This window comes from Malurus melanocephalus, unplaced genomic scaffold (assembly GCF_030028575.1).
Source record: "Malurus melanocephalus ecotype Western Australia unplaced genomic scaffold, MMel_1.1 scaffold_40, whole genome shotgun sequence".
Classification (NCBI taxonomy): Eukaryota; Metazoa; Chordata; class Aves; order Passeriformes; family Maluridae; genus Malurus; species Malurus melanocephalus.
In genome coordinates this window covers 529883-542573 of record NW_026623272.1, presented here as the reverse complement: position 1 = coordinate 542573, position 12691 = coordinate 529883, and the positions used below count along the sequence as shown (strand labels likewise).

Here is a 12691-nt window from a genome sequence, read left to right as displayed (position 1 = left end):
TTTATGACTGTCACTGGATTTTGAGGCTACACTGGGCTTTAAGCAGAACATTTTTGGCAAGCAGCCATGGACAAACACAAGCTTCTTCCACCCTACACACGTGTTCCTGTGTCAGCAGGAAAAGAAAACAGCTCATAAGTGGCATAAAGAAAAGGTAAAACAGTTTTTGTTTTGTATAATTCTCCAACAAATCATAGGTGGATTCCGACAGGACTCACTCTTCAGCTAGAGAATAAAGCAGAATTTCCCAGGAAGCTTGCTACCAAGTGTGGCTTTAAAGCCTAAAAATATCACCAGCTGAGAAGGAAGTCTTGGTTTTGGGAGATGCCCAGCAAATAACCCTAAATAAAACAACTTGCAGTATTTAAACCACTACCTCTATATATAGTTAGAAAAAAAGAAAAATCAACATTTAATGGCATTTCAGAATATAAGCAACAAGTAAGGCACAAAGCAAGTAAAAAATTAACATTTTGGCAGAACAAACATACTGTTCTTCTTAATAAAATACACTTGGAATTATGCTTMTTGGAAAAACCTGATTATCTAATATTTTAGTTCAAGTGCAGTTGACATGTCCATATTTCCTTTACTGTAAATGCTTATTAAAAAACAAAGGTTACTTCTACAAAAAGTTAGGAATAATTTCACTTTTTTTTAGCGATCTTGCACATCTTTTCCCTCCACAAAATTTTCTTCTGAAAACACAGAMAACCAGCCCCACCCCAGATTTTGTTTTGCAGCCACTACTTTGGGGCACCCTGCTGAAGTTCTGCTGAACAAACTGCATGGTGCAAGACAAAAGGATAATTTGAACAACCACGAGCAGCACACAAGCAATTGCAGTGGCATAAATGGGGTTCCCCCAAAGAGAAACACCCTGACAGCAGCCAACAGGCACCAGTTTGCCAACTGGCCTCTTCCCACGACTCAGACAGATCAACTCAGGTCAACATTCTTTTTACCAGCAGCACAGAAATAAACGAGTACAACTTAGCAAAAATTAATGGCAGTGAAAGGATCTCATAAGTCATCAAAGTCATACTGAAGAACAGGCCAGCACACTAGAAAAAAAGATCTAAATTACAGCAGCTACACTGACAAAAGGATCAGTGYGATTCTGTGTGYRATTCTGTGTGCAGAGAACATAAAATGAGAAAACCAAGGACTGTACAGTAATGGGTTTACTACACAGTCAGAAGACTTTGTTGCTTTAAATGAGTAAAAGCTGGTGTTTCCTACCATTCGCCATTTTGATAATTACTGCTAAGACCCATAAAAATGTTCAGGTGTCCACTRCCATCTCCTGCAATGCTTCAGCTACGGAAGAAGTCTTTTCCCCCCCTCCCTGAAAAAAGGGAGGATACTTCTCAGGAATATTGCTGGCTTTATTCCTGCACCAGCTTCCTTGGAATTGTCAAGATTTTCCACCTYTGTAGCCTGTATTTCAATCTTTTTCACAGTCAAATTTATGAGCAAGTCTATATTAAAAAAYAACACACAAAGAGAAGAAAGGCCTCTGGATTTTTCCAGTTTCGCTGCTGCTGAGCAACACTAAAAACACAGTCACACCATCTTAAAAACAGGCATTACTTACTCTACACCTACACCATCCTCTAACAAATCCAGCTGCTCACATCTGAAATGATCCCATCAAGTTTCTTCTATAAAACTTTCTGAACACTTTTACAAGCCTAACTTTTTATAGCACTGTATGCATTTACACAGYTTGACTATCCATCATTCAAACAAACCAAAGTATCACTAGACCACTGAACCACAACATAACACAAGAGATTGTTTTTTCCTGCSTTTTTATTTTTGAAACAAACCTAGAAACACATACGAGAAGAGTTTGGGGTTTCTATCTTTTCTTTAAAACAAGTTTTTAAACACATTATGAAGAAAGGCAAGAAAAGCTCTTGCTTAGCTCTTAGCACAGTGAGTATTGAAATGAGAAAATCAGACCCTCAGAAACTGGAGAAGAATAGACAAGGTATACACTAGATATAGCACTTCAAAAACACTACAGGACTGCAACATTACCCAAAAAAGTCAGTTAGCAAGCTGTGTACTTGAAATGATTATGCCAATTTTGAGTTCAGTCTCCTTCAGAATTACATACAAGAAAGACTTGATACAGCTGACAGAATTCTCAAGCTATTCTCTTAAAAACTGTAAATCCACAAACACACTCCAAATAAGTAAATTCAAAAACTTGTCAAAAACAAGAATACCATTATTACAGAATGACTTCATGAACAGAAACTACCATAAGGTAATTATAAACAAAAATCTGGGGAAAAAAGTACTCAGTTAAACTGAAAATTTTCTTCAAAATGTACATTTTTATAATTAACATAAAAAAATTTAGAAAAATACAAGCATACCATGGTGTTACAGGCTATTCTTACAGAAATAAGTACTTCCAATAACCAATCTGGATTGCTACTCAACAATTTCATATATATGAAGTATACAAAGAGCTCAAGTTTCAGCTGACAGCACATGCTACTCCTCCTACAATAATTTTTGGGATAAAACAATGGCTGAACTTTGGAGARAGATGCTTTTCTGCTGTTTTTATTTTAGATGTGAGTAAAGGGCAGAGGGCACTGCCTACCACTGTTCCAAACCCTGGAAGTATGGATGAGCACCACACTCCAGACTTACCTAAATGGYAAGCATTCTATTTTTTACTGTCACACTCAACTCCACACTTCTGCTTTCTGATGTTAAATAGCACAGCAATTAGAGCAGTTCTTTCTCACCCAATTAGCCCAATCAACACCTCAACACTTCTGTCAAAGAGAAATTTGCACCCACCAGGTGAGAACCAGTGACAATTGCTCAGCACAGCTGGTCTGGCTAAAGGATCACACTGAACAACTAAGCAGTTACACACAGATATTTTAAAGGCTTCAGTTAAGAGGTTCTCAAAATTTGGTACTCATGGAGTCATACCTCTACAGTTTCACTTTGTATGGATGAAAAAACACCACTTCCATTGCAGATATTTTGCAAAGATAAATGCCATGGGAGGTTAGTGACCAGCCTGCCTTTTATTTTCCATCTTAACTAGACAAAGCATCCTCAAGAGCTGCAGATCAACACTTGGTCACTTAAAATGCACAAAAGCAGCACTGAAGACATTAACTGGAAGACTCAAAACTCAWCCAGAACAAACTGAAGTCAGTGCAGGAGGCCTGGATGTGGCCTTCTGGGGTGAATSACACTCTCACAGCCACACAAGTACTCTGCTTAAATGTCCTCCTATTTGTAGTTTTCAATTAAGTTTATGAATAGAATGGCAGCTCAGATAAAGGAACAACCGCAGAGAACAACACTATCTGGTTTGCATTAATGATGATCCACTTTCAAATYCAAGCCTTAGCTTTAGTAATGGCCTTGTGCACCTTTTGTACAACTCGAGACAAGATGGGCAAGGGAGACCACACTGTACCATCACACTCCTGTGGCACTTGTGCAGTTCCCAGAACAATGGTAAGGTGTCTTACTTCCATAAACAAAGATTTAAATCCCAAAGTGAGAAATGCAGTTCATAATCACAMGAGAGTACTTTATGTATGACAAATTAAATTTCTAAACAAGCTAMATACTTATGCTCTGTTAAGTGTCAATACATCCCAGGGTTTCTGTTTGAATTGTCTGYTTGCAGGAAGGGTGTTTTATTACCTTAAGTCTCTGATTGAAAGCATCAAACAGCAGTTTGATTCCATCCTGAGTCAGGTTAAGGATGAGGTCATGGCTAAGAGGTGACTGTAAAACAAGAAAAAGCTGTTAGGCTTTTAATTCAAGACTTCTTYGTTAAGTTATATGTCACTGTAAAAGTATAAATCAGTTACTTTGGAAAAACAAAACTACRTCAGAAAACAATGTTCAATGAATAAGCATAAGTAAAATACATTGGGCCAAACTTCTCAAGCTCTTCAGTTTCCTTATGAAAAGAAATAGAAGTGTGTGTAATATCTGTGCCCTGCAAGAACCCCTAAAAGAGTACTTTGTCCATTTCTGTAAGTCGGGGAAAAAAAACAAAAAACAAAACCAAAAACCTCAAAACATATAACCCCAACCCCATTAAAAAAAAAACCAACAAACCAATAAAACCCCACCCCAAAAATTAACACTCCCAGTTTAGCATCAGAGACATCATCTAGGGACAGCCTCTGTTGCATTCTTGGCACACAAAAATACCAAGTCTCACATCAGAACCAGACATGTGCTTGACAAAAAGATGGCTTTCCACTTCAAAAATCAAACTGTCACAGTCTTTTTCAGGCCTCAAAAGGAAGGCTTCAGACTCTTATGTTGTGAATTTAGGTTTCCTTAGTTACTGTGAATCATAACAACTAAAGGCTTAATTTGCAGTCTGCTGGAGTCAATAGGAGACATTCCATTGGCTTTCCTGGTGTCTGTATAGGCTCTATGCCCTCTCAGCCTGCTGGGACACTGGGGAAGCTGCTCTCTGCTGTACCACTGCAATCCACACAGACACAGTCACTTGGCCCCAGTTCAGCTTTTTGATCATGTACCATCTAAAGCACATTTGCTTCAAAATGCTCTATCCCCCACAGCTGTCTCCTCAGAAGAGAAAAAAGGTTGAATGGCAAGCAGGCAACAAGATTCATGCCCCAGAATATCACCAGGCAGTTTTCTAGCAAAAGACAGAATGGGGATGGACAATTGGGGCAAATAAAGGCTTCTAAAGTGGGCAGTCATACCAAACAGCTCTTTTATGAATTAAGCACAAGCTATCTTACTTTCCTCTACTGGGAGGAGCTCTGGGTTTTAATTGTCAGAAGCCCAATTTTCATCCTCAATTTTCACACATCAGCACTGTTTTCTAGCCTTGATACACTTTGAGCATTTTCATGTGCATCACCCACCCTTTTCCAAACCATACAGCCGAGCAATCAGATMCTAGACTTCATATCACTAGGTCAAAACAAGCCATGGGGCCTTCCATCCCCTGTGATGCAAATTTCCTGATCCTCTGGATCACTGCAGCAGCTTTTCCTGAAGCTCGTTCTGTTTGAGCTCATCTTTCCTGAACACCAGTGATCTGGTGTGTAAATTGTCTCCTAAATGAAACTTTCACATTTCACACAATGGCATCAATACCTCGTTCTTTCTGGTAAACTTTTATGGCACTGTGTAGAACTGAAGCAGCATTGCAAAAGGACTATAAACAAGAGATAAAAAGGTCTAATGTTCACCCTGAAAGTCTTTTTCTAATCTCTTATAAATCTAATTTAGAAAGGCTACAGATAGAGCAAAAAAACCTTGTAATGTTGCACTCAAATACACCAACAGAGTTGTTCTGCTATGGGATATGTTCTGCATTTCACTTGTTTCTAAACCAAGTTTTCATAAGGTTATTCCAAAATTAATGACAGCATTACAAGTACTTTAAAGTGGGTGGGAAAAAAACCCCAAATATCTGAGGAAAAGCTTGATAATTAGTACAGCAAACAGCTTCTGTTCTATGCTAGCATATTTTCTAATACATGGAAAGATTCAAGGGCACAAATTTTGTTCATGTGACTTTTAATACACAAAATAGAACCTCAAGTATGAAAGATGATGCCAAGAAGCAACAGGAGAGTTCTTCCTGAAAGAAGCACCACAGATGTGCAGTTATATTGCTARTCCACATAAAGATGCAGGAAAAACTGCTAACACTGAACAATCCCATCAACCAAAATCCAGCTAGAAGAAGCAGCTTAGGAAAAAAAAGGCAATTAAGTACCCCACTTAAACTGACCAAAAAGGAGTTAAAATTCTTTTATTCACAGAAAAGGATTCATCAAGCTTTTTTGGCACAGTTTGGGCATCCCATTTATGTCAAGCTAAAGAGAGCGCCGTGGGCAGATCTAATTGCATTTAATTGCCATATAAATTTTTGAAAGGAAATACTCACTGCTGGAGTTCCAGGATCAGAAATTCACTGCTTTAGACGCAACAGCTTTAAATAACATTTGATCACTGTGCTCAAAGGCACTCTTGTACAAGGCAAAGAAGAAAAACATAAAGGCTGTTCAGGTAGAGCTTAGCTAGATAGAAGTTGTGCATGGCAAAGTTAATTTAAAGCTTTGAATCTTCTCAGAACTCAGCTCTTTGTGCTCAGCTGCTAATGAAATGCATGACACTCTGCATGAGGGTGAGGACAGAGCCAGACAGTCAAATGCAGGCTTTGAGTGGTGTGTGAAAAAAATCAGGCACTGAATCRCAATAATATACAGGAAAAACATAATCAACATAACCATGCCAGAAAGTTGAGAACTACTGTTTCGTTAGACTATGCAAATGCAAAAACATCTTTACATTTATTACATTTTGGGAAAAAAAAAAACCCCAAAACCCACAAACCATTAAACCTGTCCTCTGCAGAGAGRATAGAATCTCAGTGTACATGGTCAAGAACAATGTAACTTTCCAAGAGGTGTAAAAGACCAAGCAGATGCACACAATGCTTGCTAGCATTGAACCACTAATCCTTCTGTGATTTTACAATCTGAGTGGAACAGGAATCTCATCATTTATCTAAGCAACCCCAGAAATAATTAAAATGCACTGTGGTACGAAAAACTAAAAAACTCCAAAGAATACRAAAAACAAGGAACGTGTTCACTGCCAGACAGATGCTCCCATGCATTAATCACAAGGAGCCAGATTTGCAATTCAACCATCATAAAACCCATAAATCCACATAAAGTGAAACAAAAAAAAAGGATAATTTAATAACATGAAATATGTACCCAGTCCTGAATACCAGCCTCCAGGTTGTTCTTAGCCATACAGTATTCACAGCAAATGYACAAGACATGCATCCTTATTTTGATACAAAATAACATTGTACAGACTTTGCCTTTTTCCTCATGCAAAGTGCTGTAATTTGAAACATATGAATACCATCTTCTTGTTAACGGGCATTGCACATAGGACAAAGGAGGACTGTGACTCTCCAGATGTTTTATCTCCTCTTCCCTTACACTTCCATCAAAATAACACATTTAACTTGATCTAGCAGAAGGGTTTTACTTCTAGTACCCTTTTTGACAGAAGTCAAACCTATCAGTAACTTAATGCTTAGTTATGAAGAATGATTAAAAAATCTATAGCTGGTTTAAATCACTGCACCCACTTTCTGCAGACAAAATTGGAGATGCAGAGAGGTGTGGAAGGTTTTCATGGGGCTCATCACCACTGAACCAAACACAACAGCAGAACGTAATGAGTGATTCAGTTCTTTAAATTGCAGCAACACTTCATAATGATAAAGTAAATAGACTAGAATTAAACTGTGCAGCTAATTACATAACATTTCACTTMTTAAAGGAGAAACAATGCCACCCCTCCACTGCATATACAAAACTGATTGCTGACACAATCACTGCGCTGCTGTCCTGAAGATTATTGTATTTGACATGAAACTTATACAAGCTACATCTCTGACGTGGTGGCAATAATTTGGTGTAATTCAATTTCAAGTAGCCCCACAAYTCATACAACACACACATTAGCACAAAGCATCTCTCAATTCCCCGTGAGGTGCATTTCCTGGGCAGCCCACACACTACTCACCTGCTCACTGTAGAGAACCTGGACGTTTTTGATAATGCGACAGTGTTTCTGAAGAATTGCTACAGCCTGAGCCAACGGCATTCCTGTAAATAAAAACAATTGGATTTSTTCAGTGCACAGACCAGCTAACAGAGATTTTTAACAGCAAGGTTACACAGGAGGTAACCAAACCACCCTTAGCAAACACTGAGTTACAACAGAAAGGTGTGTGGTCAGCAAACAAGCCGACTTGACTCATGGTATCAGCACAAGATGTTTTGAAACAGAAAAGTCATTGTTTATCTACCAGCTGTTAGGCATATATGAAAAAAGTATCTCTAGACGCAAAATTAAACAGCAAAGTTCAAGCAGGAAAAGCAAAGAGCTTGCCACAAAATTTTCTGCTTTTTGGGGTCATCAATCCAACAGCTGATAAAATAGCCCATACCAAACTCCACTAGAGCTGGCTAGAGCACTTCTAAACATATCCAATGGGCTCACAGAATGCTTTTTATGGCACACACTTTTTTATTAACCTTGATAAAGTACCAAGCATTCATACCAGACAGATACAAATACTAACAGAGCAATGATTCTCCTTAGACCTAGCAGGMCACATTAGCCACTGATATGGCTATATTTGTGTCAAGGAAGAAACTTTATCTTCTCAGTTTACAGACAGAATATACATACTAAACAATTTGGTTCAATTRAAGCAATGCATTTATAGTCATTCAGCCTTTCACACAATTTCAAGGGCTTTTCTTCTTTCTTCAGTGTATATCTTATCTCCACAACTATAAATTTTTGGAAGTGGAATAGAACAGCTGATTCTGCAGAAAAAAAATAGCACCACACCATCCCATCCTTTATCACACTAAAAACCTTTGTTGCCTTTCCAAATGAAATGTGATCACATTCCTGGATTCAAAGCAGGCATTTATAAAGCAAGGTTATGAGCTCATAATTGTGAAGTTTATTTTCCTACTAACTGCTGCAAGTCAATTTAGATTAGTTATCTGACATTTTATTTCCATTCCTTGCCCTGTCCTTTTCTATTTCTAGTTTTCAAAGGTTAAGAAAGTGCCTTGGTTACGGAAAATTTACCTCAGAACCTACACTTTTATTACATTCAAAACTTTTACTTACCAGCTGCTCTCAAACTCAGACAGTATGTCATGTTTCAAAGCACCTTTCAGACATTATCTACTGGATCAAAATGGGAAAAGTCTCTATGYATGTCTATTTATAACATACACACCTAGCCCTCCATGGGTACTGCTTTAAAGAAATATGGGCATAACATTAAAAACAAACCCAAAAAAATACCATTCTCATTATCATGCCCATATAATACAACTTCGCTGAAATTATGAAATAAAGTTTTGGCAAAACAGATGTACAGATTAGAACTACAGTGATTCAATTTGCAAATACCATACATTCAAACATATCTGTGAAACTGTTTTTCACCTTACACCATAATCCTGGAGACAGTGTGATTTGCAGCTAGAAATAATACATCAGCAGATGATATTAAGTCAAAAAGAAGAGTTATTTCAATAATGGTAATGAAATTACAATGCAGCTACACAATAAAGCAGCTCTGTTTCCTATTATCTAGGAAATAGCAGTTGCCTTGTAGTCTAGGCAGCCAAGTTTGAAGATGACAGTTACTATGTATTAGATAATATTTTCAAAACAGAACAGAAACATGAATAGCAGCAAGAAACAAAGATCAAAGCTGCTGCTGTAGAAGTTCCAAATTTCTTAACCTAGTAAAAGGTATGAATCCCCAAAAAAAGTAAGAYTGATTGAAAAGTATAAAACCCATGTCCTGAGCCAATATTCATAGAAGACTTGCAGAGCTAAAACCACGAGCCCATTTGAAAAATAAACCAGTGGCACAGGATGAAGCCCAGCCAGCACAGCTGACAGGGTCCATACACCAATGGTGCCAGCAGCAGGTGAGGGTTCAGTAAAAAAGTACCTGGTTCAGGAAGTTAAGAAACACCAAGTTCGGGCTACAGTTTGATGTAAACTGATGCAATCTCGGGCTGGTAAGTGTGCAAACAGATGGCTCATGTGACTCTCTTACTCAGAGCTTTCTCAGGCTGCAAGTAAATGGACATGGACTGACTTGGTTCAGTTTTCAGCAACTGAGAATCAAGCAGATTTGGCCATGCAGCTGCWCAGCAGAGCTACACTGAGCAACCCAAATTCTCCAAGAACAGCTTACAGAACTCTAAACATCTTGAACCAGCCAATATCCTCCCTTTGCCTCCATTTGCAGAAAGTCAAAGGAGGAATAAAAAAAAATGGGTTATTTTTCTCCAGCCTTCTCACACACAACATCTCCTTTTTCCTCAACATTCGTCAGCCTTTGCAGTCAAAGAGGAAAACAAAGAATTCTTTTTCCCTTGCTCACCAGTCAGGGGGAATGGGGAAGCAAACATGGTTTCCAGAACATCAGACAACCAACTGAGCCATGGCAGTAATGCCAACAAAGACCAGTGCTGGACTCTCCTATCACAAATTTTTCCCTTTTCTAAATGCTGGAGTGACATAGGCAGCACAAGACATTTCTCTCACATACACTGGTCAAGAACTTCAYGGCTTAAAGCATCAGCCTATGCTAACACTGTGTGTGTTGAAGGGACAGGGCAGAAAAGTGAATAAAGATTAAGAGAAAAATACAAGAAAATCTAAGATGAATTATAACACATTAAAGATAAGTGAAACTCAGAAAAGAAAGTATAAAAAGCAAGAGAAATGCAAGTATGCCTTTGAAATGATACATCTCAAACACTAATAACACAGCTATAGGCACTACAGAATAAGTATTTAATTGTTCTCTTTTAAAACAGCAGGAATGTAGCCTGAGAGGTGCAGTGTCACAGGTATCCAAACTCAGTCTCGGTTAAATTTTTTATGCTCTAGTCACATAGTGAGTCAACAGTGGAGCCAGAAACAGAATCCAAAAAGTCATGTACAAAATTTTCCTGGCATTTCCCCTCAGTCATCTCCATTGTGGGCACAGTACTGGAAGCCAGAGTCAGCAGCAGTTCAGGAATACTGCCATTAGTTCTGCTAAAAGCAGAGCTAAACAAATAATGAGTAGAACACTGCTGGCAGCGAGAGTCCCATTTCCACCAGCGCTACCAAGCCCGCTGCCACTAACACAGCTGAGRCAGCTTTGTCAGCAGGGACAATCTTCACACAGCAGCACTGCTGCGGGACAAAGTTAAGTATCCTAATACCTAGTCAGCCTCCTGCTCTRCACCAGCAGGTCATGCTAATTATATATTAGACACATCACATGGTGGCTATGTTTACTCCAAGAAACACAGCTGAGTTTCCTCCCTCTCACATCTATGCATGTGTGTGTGAGTGCACACAGACAGAGACATTGTAGGATTTTAATCATGGGACTGCATTAACAGCCGTTTCCTTGGCTTTCCTTGAGGAAAAACATTTTCTCTTCCCTTTTTTTGTTTTGACAAGGAGAATGGGGGGAAGCCAGCACTCTGTATTTATGAAGATTGTCAGGGTATGCAGCTGGAGGTTGCTTTTCCAAAGGTAGCACAGGCACTAACCGGTGGCAGGAGGTCATACAAAGCAGAGAGCAGGGAAAATTTAGGGTACAAGGAGCACACCAAGATTTCAAAGGGTGGGACCTGAGGTGCTATAATTAGCCTCCAAAAGCCATTTAGSCCTGTCTGTAACCATCAAGTTGTACTTGACTGAAGTCAGAGCAGCATAAACAACCCTTTGTGTTTGATGGGTTTCATATAAATAACTCCACGGTACAGCACCACTCCTTTGGTCCAACCCCAGTTCAGAGCAACTGTGTAACACTGTCTTTAAGGAACAGCTTGTCCCCTTGCTGTCACAGGTGACAAGAGCAGCAGCCCAAGTGTAACTCAAGTTCAGGCAGACACAGAGGGCTGACACACAGTGCCTTGTTTACATTTGCCAAACTCCTATGACCATTAACTTTACAGAGAGCTACAGCAATGATGGAAAACGKAGATAAAGAGTCCAACACTAGTATCTCACACAACCACTCAAAAAAGGTGACATCTACACTATTTTCTGAGAGTTTTAAGGACTACCAGTATCTGCTTGAAAACACAGGTCACTCGAAGAATCCACACCATCTCAGTGCACCAACTGCACATTTAAGTGCCCTCCCTTGACCAGCCAAATTTGCACCAGATGGAAGAAAGTTTTTCTCATCACAGCAACAGAGCAATAACTGGTAGAGAAGGACTACTCAGCCMGATCAAAAATACAAAAGACTGGGCGGAAAAACACTTGTTATCTAACCCTGAGAAAATATCTCAAAAAGTTTACTTTCTCCACTATGTCGCAACCCAGCAGCAACACAAAGAAATTGTGAAACTCGACTCATGTTTATGAAGGGTTTGTACAGAAAAGTACAGCATTTATAGTATCACTGCACGGCCGAAGCTGCCAATATCACCTGACACATATTCAGGTGACAATCAGCACATTCATGCTTCCTCTTTTAGGAGTTCTTTAAAAGAAGTACTAGTCTGAGATGGCAGGACAAAAGAAAGCAAACGAGCAGATGAAAGCACACAAGCAGATAAACAAAGCACAAGTTGGCACGCAAAAGCTAAAGATGAAACTATAAAGTATAAGGCAATCCTTAAAGCCCGTATTTTTAGAGACGGAGAAGGGTGAGCTTTGGCTCTCTCTCCGTTTCTCTCTCCAACTCCCCGGGAGCGCTGGGAGAGCCCTTACGGCCGGCGGATGCCGAGGGGACCCGCATCGCCCCGCTCCCGCTGAGGGCCGGGGGAAGGGAAACACTTACCTAAGGTGAACTCCCATTGCTCGTTCCCCAGAGAGCGCTCGGGCACCACCTCCAGATCTAGCATTGGCTCAGGTAGCGCGGAGGCCGCGGGCTGGCACGGCGGGTCACCGGTTCGTGCGCCGGACCCCTGCGGGAGGGACGGGCAGGGAAGCGGGAGGGAAGCTCGCAGCCCGGCCCCGCCACCGCCCCCTGAGGGGACCGGCCGCCCCCAAGCCCCGGGGCAGCGCTGGGTCACAGCGGGTCCCCGCGCCGGGCTGCCAAGGGGGA

The 12691-nt window shown here is 40.1% G+C and overlaps 1 protein-coding gene across 2 annotated transcripts in view; it reads right to left on the bottom strand.

Annotated features, from left to right (window-relative positions):
* Nucleotides 1-12691, bottom strand: part of PHAF1 (phagosome assembly factor 1) — a 33994-nt gene that overhangs the window by 20962 nt on the left and 341 nt on the right. The window contains exons 2-4 of one of the 2 annotated variants that reach the window (XM_057364572.1): nucleotides 12425-12551; nucleotides 7606-7688; nucleotides 3697-3780 (exon numbers count right to left, since the gene is read on the bottom strand). In XM_057364572.1, coding sequence (XP_057220555.1) covers nucleotides 3697-3780; nucleotides 7606-7688; nucleotides 12425-12488 — 231 coding nt within the window. In that variant the 5' untranslated portion in view covers nucleotides 12489-12551. Of the gene's footprint in view, nucleotides 1-3696; nucleotides 3781-7605; nucleotides 7689-12424; nucleotides 12672-12691 lie in introns of those variants that run through there. The other variant, XM_057364571.1, reaches the window with a different exon arrangement.